The sequence below is a fragment of the Anolis sagrei genome, chromosome 4, assembly GCF_037176765.1.
Source record: "Anolis sagrei isolate rAnoSag1 chromosome 4, rAnoSag1.mat, whole genome shotgun sequence".
Classification (NCBI taxonomy): Eukaryota; Metazoa; Chordata; class Lepidosauria; order Squamata; family Dactyloidae; genus Anolis; species Anolis sagrei.
Window position 1 is genome coordinate 242202234 of NC_090024.1, and position 25386 is coordinate 242227619.

Below are 25386 nucleotides of genomic sequence, written 5' to 3' on the forward strand. Positions count from 1 at the left end.
GCAGCCAGGCTTCACTAACTTCATTCAGCTCACAGAACCAAAGATAGGACTACAGTACATCTGTCTATATTCCTATAGAAAGTTGATCACACTGACCAGGAAAATAACTCCACTTGAAGAAAGAGAAAGAAAAGAAGGTAAGAACCAACATGAGGGGTTGAAACATAAGGCCTGCCATCAACCCTCCCTCCCCACCTCCCTATCACATTCTCTGAGGCTGGAATGCTATTTGGGAAAGGAAATGGCTGGGGGAAGTCATCCCATTGGCATTTCCTGAAGAGCTCTACCGAAAGCCCTCCCACTTCCGAATCCGCCTGGGTGGCTGCCAAGCCCGGGAAGGGAGCAGAGGCGAGTGCTGATCCCAGGCCTCTGCCTGCAATTATCCCGAGCTCACAGCTGAGCCTGCCCCTCGCTCCACTCCTCAGCAGGGAACTGGATCCCCCTGGGAAACCACACTCAGGCTTTTGCAGAGGCAAAGGAAGGCATTGCAGACGGGGCAGACATGGCTGCAGCATCCAACGGGGCAGCTCTGGGGGCCTCTTCCAGCAAAACAACACTCTTCTCATGCTACCTTGGAGACTTCACAGATTTATGCCAGCACAAAAGCTCATGCTGTAATCAACCTGTAAGCATTAAAGGTGCCACAAGGGTCTGTTGTTTGGCGGACTGTGTTTTGGAGTGCAAGGGCCACACAAAACCTGTAGCATGATCTCCGAAAAACACAAACACACACACAAACAAACGGGCTCCTTGGGAGGATAGGGACTGTCTAGCAAGGATGTGGGGTACTGAAAAGTCCTGCAAAACTCATAACACTGTACCAATGATAAATGCACAAAAGATATGGAACAAGATATGGAACAAGATCTAGGGAAGTAATGTTACCCCTCTATTCCGCTTTGGTTAGACCAGACCTGGAATATTGTGTCCAATTCTGGGCACCACAGTTGAAGAGAGATATTGACAAGCTGGAATGTGTCCAGAGGAGGGAGACTCAAATGATCAAGGCTCTGGAGAACAAGCCCTATGAGGAGCGGCTTAAGGAGCTGGGCATGTTTAGCCTGAAGAAGAGAAGGCTGAGATGAGATATGATAGCCATGTATAAATATGTGAGAGGAAGCCACAGGGAGGAGGGAGCAAGCTTGTTTTCTGCTTCCTTGGAGACTAGGACGCAATGGAACAATGGCTTCAAACTACAAGAGAAGAGATTCCATCTGAACACAAGGAAGAACTTCCTGACTGTGAGAGCCATTCAGCAGTGGAACTCTCTGCCCCGGAGTGTGGTGGAGGCTCCTTCTTTGGAAGCTTTTAAACAGAGGCTGGATAGCCATCTGTCAGGGGTGATTTGAATGCAACATTCCTGCTTCTTGGCAGAATGGGGTTGGACTGGATGGCCCAAGAGGTCTCTTCCAACTCTTTGATTCTATGATTCTAAGTAGTGCTAGGGTTTAACATTCGGGCCGCTGCATAGAATAACTGGGGGCGGGGGTAGCTGCACTTCACTCTCACCCACCCCTATCAGGAATGTCTGCTATGAGGTGTGTAGCAGCAAAGAGGAAAACACTTTCACTATTATATTCAGTTCCTGATGTAACTGCAGTTACATGCCTCCCACAGAAATGTGACCTCCGCCTCTAAGTCCTTGAGAAAACTAAACATTGATCCATTCCAAGCAATAAGATAGAATTGTCTCAGGAACAAAGGGACTTTAGCTCAGTGTTGCGAGCCCTGAAAACAGCAAGGTTTAGGAAGGAATGTTTCCTAGCCCAACCTGAAGACAGGGTTAGTGGTCCCTTATGTGCTCATCAGGTCTGGCCCCACCTAACTTCTCAAAGCAGAGAAGATCAGGTGTGCTCATGGTAATAAGGGATGGAGATCCTGCTCCCTCAGCTTCACTTGGCAAAGGACTGTGGACTTGTCGTTCGTGCAGAAGAGGAAAGAAGTCACCTGGTATCACATCATAACTGGAAATAGGTCATCCTTGTTCCTCGAAAGACCAACAATCCACTGACATCACGGAATGCCCAGAAACCTTTCTGGACAATTATTGTAAGGGTTCAAGAAGTCACACTGGAGAGAATGCAAAAACCAATCTTCAGGAACCTGTACCAAGGCACCACTATCTGGCCAAAGCAATTGTGTTTGGTTACTTCAAGACTAATCCACTCCCAGCAGTATTCAAATACTGGTCTTTCCAGCTGGATCTTAGCATGGCAATTTCTGCAAAAGCAACATGCGTTTTATTGCCAAATGAAAGAGTCAGCTCTTTGACTTGCAAAGTTTCAATGTAAATTGGTCAGTTCACACCTCACAGGTAAGCCATGGGTGTGTCCTGCCAGACAGGTGAGACTCATGTTCAAACGCCCTTGCCTGGGTTTTATGTCAGACACAGACAGCCACCTTTCACAAGGACACACAAAAGCAGTCAGATGGGCAGATCTTTCCCAGGTGAGTATACCAGGATTAAATCAGTAGCCTGTGGTGTCAGCTTTGGGCAACCTTGATAGAACTGCATAAGCAATGCTAGAAGGAGTGAGCACCAGAGTTCATCCTGCCACAGTGTTTGGGTAATCCCAAACAGGCACAACTGGCACACCCATCACACATGACAAAAATAAAAAAAAATGTTTTCAAAGAAGGAGAGTCACTTATTGTTCAAGAAGAATGTCAGTCTGAACTGATAAAGAGCAAGGGATTCACCTTTCCATGGAGAATAAGGCTTTCAGTGGTTTTTGGTCATGATGTCTATACCTCTACTAGTAAGTAATGCCTTTGCACACCATTTGCTAGATAATAAGTTTGGCTTATGCTCTACCTTGCAGGCTTCCAAGGCATCTGGCTTTCACAGTGGGATTTATGAGCATTGACTACAACTATCACTTTTGTTACTAATGTTATCTCTTTTAATACATGTGTCTTAATACTTTTATGTTTTTATCTGTTTTAATTATGTTGCAGTCTAACTCAAGCCTTGAGGAAAGGTGGGTAAGAAATTGTTGTTGTTGTTTGCTTACAGGCCACCCAACAAAACAATGAAGATCCTCATTTTGGAAACAAAATTAACAATTGGTTCTCTGACACAGAAATCCACAATTTACCCTTGGATCTCAGCTTCTTCCTCTTCCTCTGTTGTTATGTTGTCTCCAAGTCAACTCTAACCTGTTTGAGCACATATGACTTCAAGTCGCCTGTCGACTTAAAGGACTTTCATGAATTTCACAAGGTTTTGAGGCAAGAAATCCTCAGAGATAGTTTTGACATATATATTGTGAAATATATCTTACAGTACCTGATATTCATTGATGGTGTCATATCCAAGATTAAGCCAGCCCTGACCCTGCTTAACTTCCAAAATGAAATAGGACCTGGTGTCTTCAGGCTATTTTGGCCCTCAGCCTATGGTGATATCTCAGACTTTTCTTTGGCCTCCCAAAGATTTAATCCAGTGCTCAAAGCACTATATCAGGCAGACAACCCAAAAGAGCATGATGAGCAACTTGAAAGGGAAACAGAAGAGCGAGGTCAATGCCTCAATGGTCGGAATGGGGATTTCCTCCTCCTCTGCCCTGGCATCATCCCTAACCGCCTCACTCTCCCTTCCAGATGTGCCTCAGCTCAAGGATAAAATTGTCAGAATGACTTTGATCTCTCCAAGATGGATAAACTCAAGGAATTATCCTAGCAGCTCCTTTGAAGTGTGCTGCCACTGCCGCCTTTGCTGCCCTTGCTCTCTCCAAAGATACTTTCCAAGACATGAAAATGCTCAGTGACTCTGGGGAATGTACCCAAACACACGAAGGAGCCTGCTCCTTGCCAAGGGCAGGCCTGCCAGAACTTGCAGGCCTCTCTGTGGGTCTTTCTTGCCAGCTACACCCTTCCCACAAAAGCATTGTTCATGAGGGCCAGGCAAAGGCTGCTCCCCGGGCCCCACGGCTGCGCTAATCCCATACTAACAAGACCATGGCAGGGGCAAGGAGAGCCATGCGCAATGGCTCTGGGCTTGCTTGCAATAGGGCAGCCACTGCTAGGAGGCATGTGAGGACTGGAAGAACAGAACATATACCTTTCACCCAGAGACTCTGTGGGTGAAAGGTGCATCCGATGAGTTACTGTCAAACCAAGGCAACTGCATTCAGCCCAATTAGCAACACAACATTCATGATGCCCGTGGGAGAACGAGAGCTTGCATGTTGTGAAGAAAAGGCTGAAAATGCATCTCTACACTATTTGCATTCAGGAAAACAACAAATCCTTCTGAAGGATCATTTATCCAGGGTAAAGTATGCCCTCACTTGCCTCAATAATTAAGACTCATGCCAGCTCCTACCTGCAAAGCTCTGACCTACCATCTGTTTTTTTGGTTACACAGATAGTTGACAGCTTTCACCAATATTCCTAGCCAAATGCCCATCAGGATAGTTGGAAGCCTGTGCAAGCAACAGCTTACTGGGAGATCCCAGCCAATTCAGGCCAAAACCAGGTGAAAAAGTCTATTTTGACTTCCACTCTCACTACAGGATTGTTCCCAAACATAATGGTTTTGATTTTGATTTTTCCCAGGGCGACCAGTGATGTGCAAAGGGAGGGACCCTTACAAAAACAGTACTGAATGGAGGACCACACACACTGGTGAACTCAACCACAAGCAATCAAGCTCCCTTCTCTCTCTACAACTTGTGTAGCATTTGTTCACACTGGAGTGCAGCCGGAATGGGGATGAAATAGTGGAAATGGCAGAGTGGGTGCCTGGCAATCCTCTAAGAAGTTCAAAGTAGCACGCACTCAGAGCAAGCCCCAGAGAACTTCACAGCCGAAGAGCCCTTTGAGCCCAGTTCGTTGTGGTCCAAACAAACATGTGGCCCATTGGTACTTCACTTGCTGAGCAATTTGCAAACATTGCAGTTGTGCCTGACACAAATCTGGGCTGCAAATTATAGAATCATAAAGTTGGAAGAGACTGAAAGAGCCATCAAGTTCAAACTCCTGCCACGCAGTATGCAAAGGGTTCTTCTAGCTGTGCACTTTAGAAACTACCTGGGGGAAAGAAATCAGTAGCACAGACTTTTATTATCTAAGCCTACTTCCTCAGATGTATTCTTTTTCTCAGTTAGTCTCTAAGGTGTTCCGAGATGCCCTTGCATGCTGATCTTCCAGACACAGCTATCTTTGACTCCTGCCATGCAGGAATACAGAGCAAAAGCACTCCTGAAAGGTGCTCATCCAACCACTGTTTGAAGACCCCCCAGAGAAGGAGAGTCTAACATCCTCTAAGGTAACCCGTTCTACTGCCGAATAGCTCTCACAGTAAAGAAGTTCTTCCCAATGTCCAGGTGGAATCTCTTTTCTTGTAATTTAAATTCACAGGTTCATGCTCCAGTCTCTGGAGCAGCAGAGAATAAGCTCACCTTATCTTTTACATGATATCCCCTAAGATATTTAAAGAAGGCTATCATGTTACTGGTCTTCTCTTCTCCGAGCTAAAGATACCCAGCTCCCCAAGCTACTCCTCATAAAGATTCATGATTTCCAGACCTTGCACCATTTTGTTCACCCTTCTCTGGACAAGTTCCAGCATGTTAATATCCTTCTTGAACTGTGGTGCCTGGAGCTGAACACCGTATTCCACGTGAAGCCTGCAAAAATATGATTCCTTTTGCAGATGGAGAAGTGTGGCCCACTGCAATGGTACTCAAAAATCACACAACAGTTTGTCTTTCTAGTACAGTAGTCTCGCTTATCCAACCTTTGCTCATCCAATGTTCTGTATTATCCAACACAATCTGCCTCCTGCCTGGATCCACAGCTGTTTCAATATATTGTGATGTTTTGGTGCTAGATTTGTAAATATAGTAATTACTACATAATGTTACCAGGTACTGAACTGCTTTTTCTGTCAGTTTGTTGTAAAACATGATATTTTGGTGTTTAATTTGTAAAATTAAAATGTAAATTGATGATTAATAGGCTTTTGCTTAATCCCTCCTTATTATCCAACATTTTCGCTTATCCAACGTTCCACCGGCCCGTTTATGTTGGATAACCAAAACTCTACTGTATTGATAAACAGCCCTTTCCTTGATGCAGCCCTCCAAGGGTTCCTGTAAGAGCTATGAACTTGGTCTGGGCTTCCCAGTCCTCCTTCCCCACCATTATGTTGCTGAACCAAAAACAACAACAACAACACAACAATCACAGAAATAGACAAACTAAGGACCAAGGCTGAGCCATGAAGGTCACAGGATGAGATGCCTCCCCCCACCCCCAAATAGGCCTTCCTCAGAGGGTTGTTGTGTCAATAAAATGGGAAGGAAAGACATTCACCAGCCTGGGACTCATTAACTTTTCTGCACTGTGCATTTCCTCCATATTAGTGCCTCCCACTTCCAGCTCCACCAGCCAAATTAGGCCAATTGTGCCCTACCCTATAATTTTTCCAGCCTGCTGAAGGAAACCCTAGCATTCAACGAAAGGAAGAATGGAGATCTGAATATGGTGGGTGTGTCACCCTGGGCAATCCTGCCCCTCCTACCAGCGGTTGAACAAATATTTGGCCAAACAATGCACTTCTGAGTAGACACAAAAAGGGAAGGGTCTCAGCGGGTGGCACGGCCTAAGTGGCAGAAGGGGAGGGCAGCCTCACCCGCCTGACAAGCAAAGTGCAAAGGGCCCCAGTGACTTCCCATCAGTGATTTAATCTAAATCCCTCTGGGGAGTTCGTTTACAAAATCAGATTACATTATCGCCTTGGTCTCCAGGATACAGTGCAATCGTCACCAGAGCGACAGGGATAAGGAAATCTCCATTGGATCCAGGACTAATCTCAGAAGCTGGATGGGGGAAGGGACGGGACGTCAGGAAGACCCTAATGGGACCACTCTTCAAGAGGAAGAAGAACCAGTTGGATCTGTCTGGGCAAACACAGCCCAGGTCATGCCCCCAGGACAGCCGCTTTGCGTTCCAGGCATACCTGCATTCCCCAGCCTCAGCTCTCCTTCATGCTCTCTGCTTTTTTCACCACTTGCTTCACCCAACCTCGAACCAATGCTGGATCTCATTACACACCCATTTGGTTTGACTTCTGTGGGTGTGAGAGACCCACCTTCAGCCCGCTGAGTGGTTTTGGTTGACGTAGGCCTTTGGGTCATTTGGACTTAGGGCAACCCAAGAACCTGTCCTGTTTCTCTTGTTGTGATTTGTTCAGAGGAGGTATGCCATTGCCTTACTCTCATGCTGAGAGAGTATGCAGTCTCTTCCAATTCTATGATTTGTCCAAAGCCACCAAGTTGGTTTCCAGGGCTGACTGGGGATTTGATCCTTTGTACCACAGAATCCTGCAGCACAACAGCTTTCAGAAACTTTGCACTTTGAGTTTTCCACAAAATTGAGACTCTAGAGCAGGCATGGGCAAACTTGGGCCCTCCAGGTGTTTTGGACTTCAATGCCCATCATTCCTAACAGCCACCGGCTGTTAGGAATGGTGGGAGTTGAAGCCCAAAACACCTGGAGGGCCCAAGTTTGCCCATGCATGCTCTAAACAGATTACAAATTACAATATAGCCACAAACATACAAAAGAACTGAAGCAGTAACAAAATTAATATTTACTGTTAGATTGTATATAATATGACATACTCTTTTGTCGAGGATACTGTAAAAAGAGAGAAGAATGTATGCTTATACATTTTGTTGGACAAATTTATAAATAAAATCTTAAATAATAATAATAATTTTTCCTTTTGATTTCTAGAAGTCACATGAGCACTGTCTTGTTTATGCCAACCCTGACAATAACTCATATCTCCCCATCAAAAGCACATCTGCCCAAGACTGCTACTGCAGAGACAAAGCCTTCCTGCCAAGAGAACAACAACAACAACAAAAGCACAAGGGTTGCCAAGCACATGTGTTAAGGCGCATCCAACCACGCCCCACAAGTCACGGAATAAATCCCATTCCATGAGCCAGTCATTTCCACAGAATATTCATGCCCAGGATTGGAAGACTGGCTGTGGACTAACAAACAAGCAAGGTGACCATCCAAAGTCATGGAAGATAACACACACACAGGAGAATCAGAACACAGATCATCAAAAGCTGTCCCCCAGCTTCCCCATTCCTGCAAGTTGACAGTTCAGTCAATCACTTTGCCCATCCGGAGTTCCGAAGCACAGTTTTGTACTCTAGAGCTATAGACCAAATGCAGTATACTAACAAAAATGTTAAATTTAGATGGAAGAAAAGAAGAATTTAATTCCCAGCTCAGCCACAGAGTTCACTGGAAGCCTTGGGCTCAGGTACCATTTTTTTTAAAATGCAAACTTGATATGAGGATAAACTTCATGCAAAGAAGTACAAAGTCCCTTCGAGGTTTTGTTTAGTGCGCCTCATGTTATGGAATGTTTTAAAGAAAAATATTTCGCCTACAATGAGCAATAGTCCACATTGGAACCATAGAAAGCACTGTCTGGCCTGTCCCAGCCAGATGACACCTTTCTTCTCATAGGAGTTTCAGCTGTTCCTCCCCTCGCTTTTGCTAACAGGCAAAGACCTTTTGATTGAGAGAGGGCTTTTGCACTTAAACCCATGTGTCACTGGGATCTTTGAAAGTGTCTTGACTTTGTATTTTTGGTAGATTTGTTGGCTGACTTTAAAATATATATATAATAAGATGTTAGCTCATTAACTTGTGGTAAGCCACACTGGCCCCCATGCTGGGAAAAATCATATTATTATTATTATTATTTACCACATTTATATGCCGCCCTTTTCACCCCAAATGGGACTCAGAGCAGCTTACAAGATATATATACATAAAATACAATCACTCTCAACAAGAGATTCCCCCCAGGCGCTTCCAGGCCATTGAATGCAAATCAAGGTGATCAGCTGAAACATTCACAGCTAGCCCCAACAGACAAAAGTCCTTTGTCTCACCCTGGTCATTCCACAGATATATAAATCCATTTTTCCTACTTCCAACAGACCTCACTACCTCTGAGGATGCTTGCCATAGAGGCAGGCGAAACATCAGGAGAAAAATTGCCTCCAGAACACGGCCATATAGCCCGGAAAAACCTACAACAACCCAATACATTATATTATTATTGTATGTATAATATTATTATATTATACATACAATACAATATATTATTAGCATAATACAATATCAGTATTATATATTACTATATCGTACTATACCATTATATTGTAATATTATTAGTAATAATACATGTAATATAAAATATATAATTAGAATACCATATTATTAGTATTATACTGTATTACATTATAATATTATAAACATTATATGTAAATACAATATATTATATTACATTATAGTATATTGCATTATATTGTATTATTAGCATAGCACAGGAGATAAGGTGCAACTAGACAAACAAGTACATTTCTACTGGTTTTCAGCCTGAATGCAACAGGTGGCAGCAACGGAGAGCAATGGAGATTGCCTATGAAGCAGGCATGGGCAAACTTGGGCCCTCCAGGTGTTTTGGACTTCAACTCCCACAATTCCTAACAGCCTCAGGCCCTTTCCTTCCCAGGACCATTCAACAAGGGCAGGCTCTTTGCAGGAGAGTCAAGGGTACATATATACCAGACATGGTCAAACTTGGACCCTCCAGGTGTTTTGGACTTCAACTCCCACAATTCCTAACAGCCTCGGGGCCTTTCCTTCCCAGGCCCATTCAACAACAAGGACAGCCTCTTTGCAAGAGAGTCAAGGGTGTGTCTACATCAGACATGGTCAAACTTGGGCCCTCCAGGTGTTTTGGACTTCCACCATTCCTAACAGCCTCAGGCCCTTTCCCTTTCCCCCTCAGCCGCTTAAGCATCTGAGGGGGAAAAGGAAGGGGCCTGAGGCTGTTAGGAATTGTGGGAGTTGAAGTCCAAAACACCTGAAGGGCCCAAGTTTGACCATGCCTGCTCTAGAGGCAACCAGAACTGCAGGAAATGTGACAGGTCATCAAAACAGACACTGACTCCATTTCTGTTGACAGGAGACAGAATCCCTCCAATATCCAGCTGGTTTATACTCTAACCAAGTGTGTGCCAGCCCCACTCCCTACCCTCAGTTGTACCGAGCACTTACCCAGCCACCATTTTCTTGGATCCAGGGGTCCAGGTGTTCAGTCAGGTACGTGGTCATCCAGCTGGCAATCCTCCCCACCAACCCTTGCATCTCTTTGTCGACGCTCTCCACGCACAGGGCTCCCCCAAAGGAGAAGAACGCCACTATCCGCCCCCAGTTCACCCCATCGTGGAAGAGTTCGTTCACCACCTGCTCGAAGCTCTGGTACGCAGTGCCCAAGGTGATGTGGAGCTGGGAGGTGAGGTCGCTAAAAGCCCGCCGGTACCTCAGTTCAAACTCATCGCCAGCCTCCCTGAGCGTCTGGCTCACATCCGGCCTCTGGTTTTCTTCTTCCGCCTCTTCAAGGAGTTCGGGGTGTTCGGAGGCCCCATTGACGACACGGCTGGGGCTGGGGTGCCAAGAGGGGCTCCCGTTGAGGGTGTTCCCCGTCTCGTTTGCCGGCTCCACCGCATCTTCCCCGCTCTCCACCTCGATCTCATGCCAGCTGTGGCCCCGCTGCGACAGCTTGTAGGAAAGGAAGTCCACCACGAGCGCTCGGTTACTCCTCGACATTTTCACACCTCAGGGTGTCTCAGTGAGTCCATGGTCTGGAAGGCAAGCCGGCTTGCACGTTTACCAAGCCAGGATGCTCCCAGTTGCCCTTCCTGGGAGAAAGATCCAAACGCCAAGCAAAACCTTCAGGAGAGAAAGGGACACAGAGAGAAAGAAGGGAAAAAACCATTAAAGAACAAGCCTTTGATTGTATTTGCCAGCATGCACATAGAGGCTCCCATTTCCACTCACAGAACCATAAATCCATATAGTTAGAAGAGACTACAGGGTCACCCAGTCCAATCCCCCTCTGCAAGGCAGAGATACCCAATCCAAGCCCTCCCAACCAATGGTCATCCAGCTTTGTGTTGTTGAAGGCTTTCACGGCTGGAATCACTAGGTTGCTGTGAGTTTTTCAGACAACAACAGAAGTCACTGAAATCCACAAGCATGTGGACAATTTCAACAGAAAGGAGAAAACCATGAGAATGAAGAAAATCTGGCTGCCAGTATTTAAAAACTCTAAAATCAGGACAGTAAATAAAGAACAACACTTAAAATCAGGCAAGAAACAATCAGGGCCAGCTAATCACCTCCCAACAAAGGATTACCCCAGGCAGGAAGCAGCCAAGCCTTGAAGCTGCAAAGCTATTCAATGATAATCAAGGTGATAAATTGCAGCATTTACACTTGGCTCCAACAGACAAGACTTCTTTCTCCCACTCTGAACATTATTCCACAGATATATAAACCCCACTTGCTTAGTTTCCAACAAACCTCACACCTGTGAGGATGCCTGCTATAGATGTGGGTGAAACGTCAGGAGATAACGCTTCTGTAACATGGCCATACAGCCCGGAAAACTCACAGCACCCCCAGTCATCCAGCTTTATTTAAAATCCTCTGGAGAAGGAGACTCCCCCAGACCCCAGATTCTACTGTCAAACAGCTCTGCCAGGAAGTTCTTCCTAACGTTCAGGTGGAATCTCTTTTCCTGCCATTTGAATGCTTTGGTCCATTGTGTCCTAGTCTCTGGAGCAGCAAAAAAACAATCTTGTCCTTTCTTCAATATGACAGTCTTTCAAATATTTATTTAAACATAAATATTATGTCCCCTTCCCTCAACTTTCTCTTTTCTAAGCTAAATATCCCCAGCTACTTAAGCCACTCCTCAAAGGGATTCAGGATTTCCAGACCTTTGGCCCTTTGAACAGTAGCAATGATCTGGATTATTCTGGGTAAAGCCAGAACAGAGTATAATAGAGTGGGACTATTAGTTCCCTCAAACTAGACAATGGACTTCTCTTGATGCTGCCTAGAATCACATTGTCTTTTTTAGATGTTGCGTCACAGTGCTGACTTATTTATTTAGTATTTATTTATTTACTGCATTTATATGCTGCCCTTCTCACCCTGAAGGGGACTCAAGAGTGGCTTACAAGATATATATATATATATATATATATATATATATATATATATATATATATATATATTCATACACACACACACACACACACACACACACACACATACAATATAGTATATTATTAAAAAAGGTAAAGGTAGTCCCCTGACATTAAGTCCAGTCATGTCTGACTCTGGGGTGTGGTGCTCATCTCCATTTCTAAGCCGAAGAGCCAGCGTTGTCCGTAGACACCTCCAAGGTCATGTGGCCAGCATGACTGCATGGAGCGCCGTATATTATTCGCATACCACAATATCAGTACTACATATTATTATATTGTACTATACGATTATATTGTAATATTACATGTAATATAAAATATCTATATAAATAAAAATGTAATGTTCGTTTGTGGGATTAACAGAACTCAAAAGCCACTGGACGAATTGACACGAAATTTGGACACAATACACCTAACAGTCCAACGAGTGTCCATCACCCATAAACACATGCACACACACAAAACCCCAGCGGAAGAGACTTAAAAACCCAAAAAATACACCATATATACATATACACACACACTCATATACATATGCACATGCACACATTCATGCACATACGTATACATATGCACGTACACACACAAATATACACATATACATACATACATACATATACATACACACATATATGCATATACACACGCACACACATATACATATCCACATACATATATACACTCAAATATTCATATAGACACGCACACACATATACACAATATACATGTACACATATAAACACACAAATACACAAATATATACACATATATACACACACATATATACACACACATACACACATAGATACACTCACAAAACACAACAGAGCCACAGCAACGCGTGGCCGGGGACGGCTGGTATAATTATAATATTGTATTATTATTAGTGGTATTATATTGTATTACATTATAATATTATAAATATTATAATTTTGTTGTTCATTCGTTCAGTCGTCTCCAACTCTTCGTGACCTCATGGACCAGCCCACGCCAGAGCTCCCTGTCGGCCGTCACCACCCCCAGCTCCTTCAAGGTCAGTCCAGTCACTTCAAGGATGCCATCCATCCATCTTGCCCTTGGTCGGCCCCTCTTCCTTTTGCCTTCCACTTTCCCCAGCATAATTGTCTTCTCTAGGCTTTGCTGTCTCCTCATGATGTGGCCAAAGTACTTCAACTTTGTCTCTAGTATCCTTCCCTCCAGTGAGCAGCATTATAATGCATTATAATATTATAAATATATTTTAAATATATTTTAGCATAGCACAGGAGACAGTAAGACTCCCTTTTCACAGGTGCTATTTTCAAACCAGGTATTGCCCATTGCATAATCTGTGCATTCCATCATTTAGGAGAGCACAAATATTAATGAGTACCTCTGTGCTCATCCTCAGACCTGCAAGCAACCGCACTTGAAGCTAACTCTTTCTCCACGGGCTTTTCCCTAGAAAGGATCACAGGCAGCCTGCACAGAGTTCAGGTACCACCTGTGAGGTCCCTTCCCCTAAAGTTCTGTACTGCAGGGTTGACACACATGCACCCGATCAAGCTGTGGAAGGCGAAACCAGCTCTGGCTGGAACAATCCAGCAGCCAGGCTCTGCGAACCCAAGAGGGCTCCTCCTGCCACCTTGACAGAGAGCCGTGGATCAGCTGCCTCAGCTGCCGCTGCAGCAGCCAAGCATGAAGAGCCGCCCTCCTTCACACCCCCTGCATTTCCAGCCTCCTCCCTCGGCCACAGATCAAAGCACTGCTTCCTGGTTGGTTTGTTTGGGTTTTTTATTAAAGGGACAAGCAATGGATGGGGCTTCCAGCCCATTTCCTTGTTAGCTAGGAGAGTTACAGCCCAGACAATCCCATCACTACTCTTGCTCCGTTCCTAGTCAAGCTGGAGAACAGAGAAGGCTAAAACAGAAAGTCAAGTAAAACTCTTTGGGAAGAGTTCTGCAGCTGGTGTCGGGTGTGTTGCAGCCCAGAGATTACCTTGACTTAGATTTCAGGGCCAGGCAAGGTCCAGGGAGATTTTATTACTGCCTGTGATATGTTATACTGGGAACACAACTTGTTTTCCACCCCTCCCTCCACTCCCTGCTCTGGCAGCAAAGTCACAGACCAGTTCCCTACTGTATACTCTAAGTCCGGCGGGAGATGGAGAGGGAAAGAGCCTCAGGGACATCACAGCCAACCCTTGGCTTTTCCGTTTCCATGCTCCCAGCACCGCCACCAAGAAGCGGCCCCACAAACAGGAATGAGTCACACAGCAGCAGGCAATTCCAAGAACTGGCAAACCTCTGGCACAAACAAGCAAAGGACTGTTTCCAGAGTCAGGCAGGAGGAGGGGGAAAGCATGCTAGGATCACGGGCAGGCGGGCACATCAAAGGACCCAACTTTGTGCCGAATTACTCTTTAAGAGCCAGCTGATCTTTTTCTCTCCCTGCTCCATAGCCACATTTCTCCCCTTTATGGAAGCCAAGAGAGCTGAAGGCAGCCTTGCAGCATTCCCCTTTTATGGAATCATGGAATCAGAGTTGGAAGAGACCCCAGGACCAGCCAGGCTATGTGGAAAAATACAGCCCAAGCCCTCCCAACAGACGACCATCCAGGCTCTGCTTAAAAATCTCCAAAGGAGACTCCACTAGACTACATATTCCATCACCAAGCAGCTTTATTATTTATTTATTTACAGTATTTCAACCCCTGAAGGGGGACTCAGGACGGCTTACAATTGGCAGCAATTCAATGCTACTCCACTAGACTACATATTCCAACATATTCCACCATTAAGCAGCTCTATTATTTATTTATTTACAGTATTTCAACCCCCGAAGGGGGACTCAGGACAGCTTACATTTGGCAGCAATTTGATGCCACTCCACTAGACTATGTATTCCAACATATTCCATCATTAAGCAGCTCTATTATTTTATTTATTTACAGTATTTCAACCCCCGAAGGGAGACTCAGGACGGCTTACATTTGGCAGCAATTTGATGCCACTCCACTAGACTACATATTCCAACATATTCCATCATTAAGCAGCTCTATTATTTATTTATTTACAGTATTTCAGCCCCCGAAGGGGGACTCAGGATGGCTTACAATTGGCAGCAATTCGATGCCACTCCACTAGACTACATAATCCAACATATTCCATCATCAAGCAGCTCTATTATTTATTTATTTACAGTATTTCAACCCCCGAAGGGGGACTCAGGACGGCTTACAATTGGCAGCAATTCGATGCCACTCCACTAGACTACATAATCCAACATATTCCATCATTAAGCAGCTCTATTATTTATTTATTTTATAATATTTCAACCCCCGAAGGGGGACTCAGGACGGCTTACATTTGGCAGCAATTCGATGCCACTCCACTAGACTACATATTCCAACATATTCCATCATTAAGCAGCTCTATTATTTATTTATTTACAGTATTTTAACCCCCGAAGGGGGACTCAGGACGGCTTACAATTGGCAGCAATTCGATGCCACTCCACTAGACTACATAATCCAACATATTCCATCATTAAGCAGCTCTATTATTTATTTACTTACAGTATTTCAACCCCCGAAGGGGGAGTCAGGACGGCTTACAATTGGCAGCAATTTGATGCCACTACATATAACAGAGCAATAAATAAAACATTCATTAAAACGGAATGTTCTAATGGTCAGGATGTTCTCCCTAATGTTTAGATGAAATCTCTTTTCCTGCAATTTGAATCCACTGCTCCATATCTTAGTCTACGGAGCAGTAGACGCCAAGTTTGTTCCCCTCCTTCCCTTGTGGGTCACCTGGCTAAGAACAGGTGGACTTTGCCTAGCTGGGATCCCTCAAAAGGAAGTGCTAGTACTCACCCCTGGGAGAGGGAAGTCACTTTAGAGACAGAGAACCTCAGTAGAGAGTCAGTGCTGTGGAGGAGACTGCTGCTGCTGCGGAGAAGGAGGAGGCGGAGGCGGAGGGGAAACATTCCAGGGATGCAAACCAAGCCTTCTTGACAGACTCAGGGCCCCTCCCACCGGGACTGGCCCCGCCCACCGCTTGGATGCAAATGTCACAGCTCTGGCATGTGGGGTCCGGCGGCCCCTAGCGATGGCAACAGCAACCCTCCCTCTTATTGCACCTTCATTCATAAGTTTGAGCAGGGATGATGCTTGCTTGCGGATGTGAAAGCCCAGGAGCTTCTGTGCTCAGACGGCATGCATCCAACTTCCTCTTTTGCTTATTACAAGGAGACTTTGGGGGTCTGAAAACACCTCTGGCTCCAGCCCCCCGCCTTCCTCTCTCACAGCACCATCCGGCAGAAAGTACGCCAGGATGCAACCCCTGCCCTGTTCACTGAGCAAATGACTTCTGTCATAATAGAGAGATTAATTCAGGAGGAATTTGACTTTTCGGCATCTGACAGCATTTTCCCTACCACGTGAGTTAGTATCTTTCAAAGTACAGGGACATTTATTTTATTGTTGCTGTTGAATATATATGGTTTTTATCATCCTTTGTTTTATTTATATATTATTAATTATTAATTTTATCAAGTAGTGAAGAAAAAGGAACACAGCCAGCACAAAGAAAGCAGATTTTTGAAATCTATATATATAAATATGCTCTGTGCGTAATGAGTTCCTTAAAAACAAAAGAACCAATGAACGAAATCACACCAAATTTGGCAACAAAATGTCTCATAACACAAATGATCAAGGATCTCGAGAACAAGTCCTATGAGGAGCGGCTTAAGGAGCTGGGCATGTTTAGCCGGAAGAAGAGAAGGCTGAGAGGAGATATGATATCCATGTATAAATATGTGAGAGGAAGCCACAGGGAGGAGGGAGCAAGCTTGTTTTCGGCTTCCCTGAAGACTAGGATGCAAAACAATGGCTTCAAACTACAAGAAAGGAGATTCCACCTGAACATGAGGAAGAACTTCCTGACTGTGAGAGCCATTCAGCAGTGGAACTCTCTGCCCCGGAGCGTGGTGGAGACTCCTTCTTTGGAAGCTTTTAAACAGAGGCTGGATGGCCATCTGTCAGGGGTGATTTGAATGTAATATTCCTGCTTCTTGGCAGAATGGGGTTGGACTGGATGGCCCATGAGGTCTCTTCCAACTCTTGATTCTATGATTCTATGAAGGAGTGACCATCACTCAAAAAATTATGATTTTGTCATTTGGGAGTTGTAGTTGTTGGGATTTATAGTTCACTTATAATCAAAGAGCATTCTGAACTCCACCAATGATGGAATTGAACCAAACTTGGCACACAGGATTCCCCTGACCAACAGAGAACACTAGAAGGGTTTGGTGGACATTAACCTTGAGTTTGGGAGTTGTAGTTCACCTACATCCAGAGAGCACTGTGGACTCAAACAATGATGGATCTGGACCAAACTTGGCACAAATACTTAATATGCCCAAATATGAGCACAGATGGAGTTTGGGGGAAATAGACCTTGACATTTGCAAATTGTAGTTACTGGGATTTATAGTTCACCTACAATCAGAGCATTCTGAATCCCACCAATGACAGAATTGGGGCAAACTTCCCACACAGAACTCCCATGACCATCAGAAAATACTTAAGGTCATCCAGTCCAACTCCCTTCACCAGGGCAAGAAAACATAATCAAAGCCCTCTTGACAAAGAGCCATCCAGCCATAGATATAGATATATATGATTCATACACACACAGATATAGTCTCATAGATTTGAAAGGGACCCCTAAAGAAGGACAATTATGTGTTGCCTGTTCCAGAGTAGGCAAACCAGACACTCTCCACATCAACACTGACAAAGAAACAGCAAGAAACACTATTTACCCACAAGCATAAAGAAATTACATATATTAGAAACCAACACTTTCTCATTACTTTATATTCCAGATCACCAGACTGGGCCATAGCAACGCATGGCAGGGGGGCAGCTAGTATACATATAACATTAAAACTACTACATTAAATGTAAGATAGATACAGTAAGCTATTAAGGTAAAGGTAAAGGTTTCCCCTTGACATTAAGTCTAGTCGTGTCCGACTCTGGGCGTGGTGCTCATCTCAATTTCTAAGCCAAAGAGTCGGTGTTGTCCATAGATGTCTCTAAGGTCATGTGGCCGGCTGATCTATTCACTTTTGCATGTTTTTGAACTACTAGGTTGGCAGAAGTTGGGGCTAACAGTGGGAGCTCATCCCGCTCCCTGGGTTCAAACTGCTGACCTTTCAGTCAGCAAGTTCAGCGATTTAACTCACCGCACCACTGGGGACAACTATTATTACCTATATTAATATAAATCTACTAAACAATTGCTGAAACTAATTTATGAACCTCACTCATTGTCTGTTATTTTTACCCCTTATTACCCCTATCCTCTTTAGATAATCCTATATAGCCATACTTCTTCTTCCTCTGTGTATTTTGGCTCAGTTTTACTCCATCTCAAGCCATGAGGAGTTGGGTAACAAATTGTTGTTGTTCTTATTGTTGTTATTTATACTCCACTTTTCTCTCTTGATCAGGACCCAAAGCAGGAAAATAATCTTAATTTGATACTACAGGCTGAAGATAGGAAAAATCACTAGATGCACTTGCAGCCTTGCAAGTTGCTTAGGATTGTTTTGTAGCTTCAAGTTATTTTTGACGTACAGTGACTCCGTCATGGGGTTTCAATTGCCCTAAGGTGGGGGGAAAGTGGGCCCTGGGATGCAAAAAAGGGCTAGCTCCAGGCACCAGGACTCCTGAGTGATTTAAGATATTGTAGCTAGGCCTATATAGACAGGCAGTAGTGGGAGACTCTTGTATTCCAGAAATTTTGATACTGTTATGACTTGTAATGTAAATATCTGATATGCAGGATGTATTTTCATTCACAGGACCAAATTTGGCACAAATACCCGATACAACCAAATTTGAAGATTGATGGGGTTGGTGGGGGGGAATTGATTTTGTCATTTGGGAGTTGTAGTTGCTGGGATTTATAGTTCACCTACAACCAAAGTAGACTCTGACCTCCACCAACAATGGAACTGAACCAAACTTGGCACACAGAACTCACATTGACCAAGAGAAAATATTGGAAGGGTTTAGTGTTCATTGACCTTGAGTTTTGAAGTTGTAGGAAGCCCTGGCCCTTGAGCGCTCCAGCAGGAGGTCGGTTGTGACCAGCAGTGCTGCAGAATTTCAAGAGGACGAATGGAGGGTCAAAGAGAGAAACGTGCCAAGAGGAAGGCGTGTCAAGCCAAGCCCGGCCGTGACTGCCTTCCATCTGGAAACCAATGCCCTCACTGCAGGAGAAGATGCAGGTCAAGAACAGGGCTCCACAGTCACCTACGGATCCACAAGAATACTGATCCTGGAAGACTATCCTACTCGTCCAACGAGGGATTGCCTAAAGTAAAGTAAGTAAGTTCACCTAAATCCAGAGAGCACTGTGGACTCAAACAATGATGGATCTGGACCAAACTTGGCACAAATACTCAATATGCCCAAATGTGAAAACTGGCGGAGTTTGGGGAAAATGGACCTTGACATTTGGGAATTGTACTTGCTGGGATTTATAGTTCACCAACTATCAAAGAGCATTCTGAACCCCACCAATGATAGAATTGGGCCAAACTTCCCACACAGAACCCCATGACCAACAGAAAATATAGTGTGCTTTCTGATGGTCTTTGGCGACCTCTTTGACACCCCCTTGTAACCCTCCGCAGGGGTCCCAACCCCCAGGTTGAGAACCACTGCAGAAGACTAATCTACAACAACATAAGTTGGAACTAAGAAACCTTACAGTTTGTTTGGCATTCTTACTCCCTCTAGCTTCTGCCTACACCAACATGGAGGGAGGAAACTTCAGCACTCAATTCATTTTTCTCCTATCTTCTCTGCTCTTCCACTTTTCACAGGTTCCAAGGGAAGTACGGGAATATCACAATCCATCAATTCCACAATATTTACAGTAATGTGTGTGTGTGTGTGTACACACACATTCTTTTGTAAGCTAAGCTGTATCAAAGCTTGGAAAAGCTATTGTCTGCTGGACAACGTCCAAAAAGAAATGATAGAGGTGATATGAGACTTTCAAATTTTCAAGGCTGTGTTCTGCTGCTCTGAACACAAACCACTGCAAAGAAGATCGCTTCTAAACACTGGGGGAAGCTTCCAGAGGATAATGGAAGTTTTGTAGTGGAAAAGGTTGCTTTTGAAGATAATAATAATAATGTTTATTTATACCCCACTTTATCTCCCCCGAAGGGGACTCAAAGCCGCTTAACATAAAAGCGTCAGCATAACAATTTAAAAACATACGAATATATGAACATTAAAACAGGATTAAATATAACCAGTATTTTAAAAATCCCAGTTAAAAACCATTAAAACACATTCAAAGTTAAAGTTAATATAGTTAAAGATAACAGAGTCTCCTTCTTTTGAAGGTCTCTAAACAGAGGTTGACAAAGATGCTTCAGCTGCAGATTTCTGGAATTGGGCACACTGCAGAATTATAAAAATGTTGGCGAGGAGCAAATGTCAATGTTAAAATTTATAAATTATATGAATATAATGAAAAGCAGAAAAGTGGTAATACAGTAATATCTAAAGGGAATTAGATCAATGGATATGATGTTCATAGGTAGTCATTGTAAAGTGTTTGTTGATAGATATGAGTATGTTAATGTATGTTCTGGATGGTAATGTTCATATGTGCATGTCAATGTAGGCATGTGCTATGTTAATGCGTTTGCTTCATTTAGTTTTGTAGTATGTTGCAGTGGCTAATTAGATAGCTGCTTATAGTTTAATGGTTTTAATCCACAGTTATATGCTATGTTTAGATATGTGACATATTTTACATATATGTGAACCATGGAATTTTGCCATTATGTTGTAAACCACTTTGAGTTCCCTCAGGGGTGAGAAAAGAAGTACAGAAATGCAATAAATAAATACATAAATAATAAGTTGTTAGTTTAGCAATAAATATTGTAAAAATCTGCTTATTTTTATTATTTCTGCTCTTTTACTATGTTTTATTTATTTCTGAATAGAAATTAGTTTAAAGAAAGAATTACAGCAGTTTGACGCAACTTGAACGGCCATTGCACAAGACTATAGAATTCTGGGGATTTGTATTTTTCTGGGATATTTAGCTTTTTCTGTCTGGTACCAAAACAAACTACAAATCCTAGATGTCTATAGCACTGAGCTACAGCAATTAAAGTAGTGTCACACTGCTATCATTCCTTAGATTTCCAACATTTTGTCCTCCAGATGTTTTGGATTTCAGCTCCCAGAACCCCTGGCAATTGAGCAAGCTGGCTGTGGCTTCCTGGTTTCAAACATTTAACAGGATCTAAGGGCTGGAATGCTGCTGCATCCATTCCATTTCTCTCCTATGTTGGAAATTATTTTCCCTCCCCCAATAGTTTCTTGTTCAAAGCTTTGATCTCAAGGAAAATCAAGAAAAGGTGAATGCTGGCAATTTCTGCAAGCAAACTGCTTACTAAGATACACGTGAGAAATAAAATTATTATTATTATTATTATTATTATTATTATATTTTGAATTAATGCAGTTCCATATAACTTTACTTGCCATGGCTCAATGCTATGGAATCCTGGGAATTATAGTTTTATGATTAATCAGTGCAATGAATGTGACGATCACAGGAATTGAAATATGGACGATGAATTTTGGATCACGGCTCTAGTTATGAGACACATTTGGTTGTTGCTGTTGTGTAATATTGTGTATTGTGCTCTTTTGTTCTGAATTGTAGATTGTTGACTGTTTTTATCCTGTTGTAAACCGCGTTGAGTCGCCGGCTAGGCTGAGAAACGGCGGTATACAAATAAAGTAAATAAATAAATAAATAAATATAGGTATTCATAGCCTTCTCTGCCAAAGAGTGTTGGTTTCTCACCAAAGTACAGCCGTGTCCTAATCTATATAAATAAAAATGACTAAACGACTCCGGCCCAGTTTACCTGTCTGAACGGATTCTCCCCTAGGAACCATCAAGGCTATTAAGATCTTTCGGGGGACCCTGCTCTCGGTCCCACCACCCTCGCAATCATGGTTGGTGGGGACGAGGGACAGGGCCTTCTCAGTGGTGGCTCCCCGGCTTTGGAACTCCCTCCCACTTGAGAGTAGATCTGCTCCCTCCCTCCTGACTTTCAGGAAACTACTAAAGACCTGGTTCTGGAATGTGGCGTTCGAGGACTGAAGCTATAACCTCCATCCACAAGGAAGGAGGATGATGAACTGTGACTGTATTGACGACTTGGCTTGGGTAATGTGATGATGATGTTTTTATTGTACTTTTTAATCTGTAATGATGATGCACTGTGTTGTTTTTGTATATTATTGTATTTGAACACATGTTGTGAACCGGCCTGAGTCCCTCGTTCGAGGTGAGAATACCGGTATATAAAACTTCTAAATAAAATACAAGGTGCAGGTTATCACCTATAAAGCTCTAAATGGTTCAGGACCTGCCTATCTGCTTGACCACCTCCTCCCTTACGAGCCCATGTGGTCCTTAAGATCTTCCGGGGATCCCCTTCTCTCGCTCCCACCCCCGTCTCAGCCATGGCTGATGGGGATGAGAGAGAGGGCCTTCTCGGTGGTGGCCCTCCATCTCTGGAACTTCCTACCCAGGGATATTAGGCTGGCACCCTCCCTAGCCACATTCTGTAAGGAATTAAAGATGTGGATGTTTTGTCGTGCTTTCGACTGATGACTTTTATGACAAATGACCTGTATCATGACTTATCATTCAATCTGATGTCCTATATAATATTAACTGATCCTGTTAATTTACTCGGTTTTCATGATATTTCCTATGCCATTACTAAACCACTTTATCCTTTAGCTAGTTCACGAAGTGATGAACTGTGACTATGATTATGACTGGATTGACGACTTGGCTTAGGTAATTGTGATGATGATGTTTTTATTGTATTTTATTGTACTATTTTAATACGTAACGACGTTGCACTTTGTTGTACTTATATATTATTGTACTTGCATATATGCTGTAAACCGACCTGAGTCCCTCGTTGAGGTGAGAAGGCCGGTATAGAAAACTTCTAAATAAATAATGTTCATTTGTGGGATTAAGAGACCTCAAAAACCACTGGACAAATTGACATCAAATTTGGACACAAGACACCTAACAACCCAATGTATGCCCTTCACTCAAAAAGATTGATTTTGTTATTTGGGAGTTGTAGTTGCTGGGATTTATACTTCACCTACAATCAAAGAGCATTCTGAACCCCACCAATGATGGAATTGAACCAAACTTGGCACACAGTTCTTCCATGACCAACAGAAAATACTCTTTTATATATAATTAGCATAACACAGGAGACAAGAGGGAACTGTCTTCCTGGCCCCTTTCTCTTCATTTCCCTTTAAAAAGGAACTTCTGCAAACTTGGCAGGAAGCTGGATCTCCTGAATGTGAGCCCAGTGACGTCACGCGCCTCCCTCCCCTTTCTCTTCCCATTCATTTCTCAAACTCCGGCAGGACAAAGCCTAGCTCCGCCCCCAGCCCTGCTCCCAGCCAATCCCGTAGAAGGGAAGGCGGGCCCAGAGTGGCCGTCTACTCATTGGCCGCCCCTCCTGTCAATCTTACCTCAGCCCCGCCCCTCGCTCGTCTTCTCTTCACCGGCAACCGGCTTTCTTTGCGAAGAGGCGGCTGAGGAAAAATGCTCGCAAGAGGGAACCCCAGAAGGCTTCGACGGCTCCGGCAGGGCTTCCGTCTCCGTTTATGCCCGTTAAGCGGCCGTTTCGGCGTCCCTGCTGCCTTGCTCCTTCACCGGCCGGGCGAAGGTGGAATGCGCATGCGCGAAGCTGTGCTCGCGCTCGAGCCCATGTTGCGCATGCGCGGCTCGAAGGCGGGGGGGCGAGTTGGGCGTGTGTGAGAAGAGCTGTAGTGCGCATGCGGAAAATATGGAATCCCCACCTTAGAGGAAGCCTTCAGACTCTGCGCTTGCGCAGTTCGTCTCCTTGAGTCTAAGCTAGGAAAAGGCGCGCGCGCCCCCTTGTGGCCGGAGCTCCAACCATTGGGAATTTTATAGATCTCTATATATTGAAATGATAATATGATAGATAATAATGGAACATTGTAGGAATAGATATGATTTCCATTATGACACAAGCAAAAAGTCAGAATTGTACAAAATATATTGTATTCATACATATATTTAGGTATCTATAAATATATGTGAAACTATATATGTATATATAATATATACATAAATTATAATCCCCATTTTATATATATAATGGGGATTATAATATATGTATATATTATATATACATATATACAGTTGTGTATGTGTATATATATATATATATATATATATATATAAACATACATACACATTGATCCAGGTTTTTTGAATAATTATACTTGCATGTATGTAATATGTATTTGTATGTATGGGATACATAAAGTAAATTGGATATAGTAAATGCATTTATTCCTGTACATCTTATACACACGGTCTGAAAATAATTGCAAATGCAATATATTTTCATAATCCTGTGCATGACATAAACCTCTTGTACATTGAACTGCCTGAAAGCAAAAGTGCCAGTGAAATGTGTGATTTTAATAATCGATGTAATTGTTTAGATGTTTTAATTCTTTCATTTTTAATGTAAATATTTATTTCATTGTATATTGTTTTTATGGCATTGAATTGTTGCCAATGTGTAAGGCTACCCTGAGTCCCCCTCGGGGTTAAGAAGGATGGGGTATAAAAGTGGCAAATAAATAAATCTATATAAATAAAAATGTTATGTTCGTTTGTGGGATTAACAGAACTCAAAAACCAGTGGACGAATTGACACCCAATGTATGTCCTTCTCTCTAAAAAAAATTATTTTTTCATTTGGGAGTTGTAGTTGCTGGGATTTATAGTTCACCTACAATCAGAGAACATCCTGAACTCCACTAACGATGGAATTGAACCAAACTTGGCACACAGTTCTCCCATGACCAACATAAAATACTGGAAGGGTTTCCTGGGCAGTGTCCTTTGGTTTTGGAGTTGTAGTTCACCTACATCCAGAGATCACTGTGGACTCAAACAATGTTGGGTCTGGACCAAACTCTACATGAATACTCAATATGCCAATACAATCACAGAGCATTCTGACCCCCATCAACGATAGAATTGGGCCAAACCTCCCACACCGAACCCCCATGTGGGCTACAGCAACGCGTGGCATGGGACAGCTAGTATTATAATAAAATGTAATCAGAGCCCTCCTGACA

The 25386-nt window shown here is 43.4% G+C and overlaps 2 protein-coding genes across 3 annotated transcripts in view; one reads left to right on the plus strand and one right to left on the minus strand.

Annotated features, from left to right (window-relative positions):
• BCL2L1 (BCL2 like 1) overlaps nt 1-23956 on the minus strand; it is a 78941-nt gene extending 54985 nt beyond the window's left edge. The window contains exons 1-2 of one of the 2 annotated variants that reach the window (XM_067468279.1): nt 23737-23956; nt 10108-10782 (exon numbers count right to left, since the gene is read on the minus strand). In XM_067468279.1, coding sequence (XP_067324380.1) covers nt 10108-10659 — 552 coding nt within the window. In that variant the 5' untranslated portion in view covers nt 10660-10782; nt 23737-23956. Of the gene's footprint in view, nt 1-10107; nt 10783-15966; nt 16092-23736 lie in introns of those variants that run through there. The other variant, XM_067468278.1, reaches the window with a different exon arrangement.
• The window catches only part of TPX2 (TPX2 microtubule nucleation factor), a 124038-nt gene that overhangs the window by 28511 nt on the left and 70141 nt on the right, over nt 1-25386 (plus strand). The window lies entirely within an intron of this gene.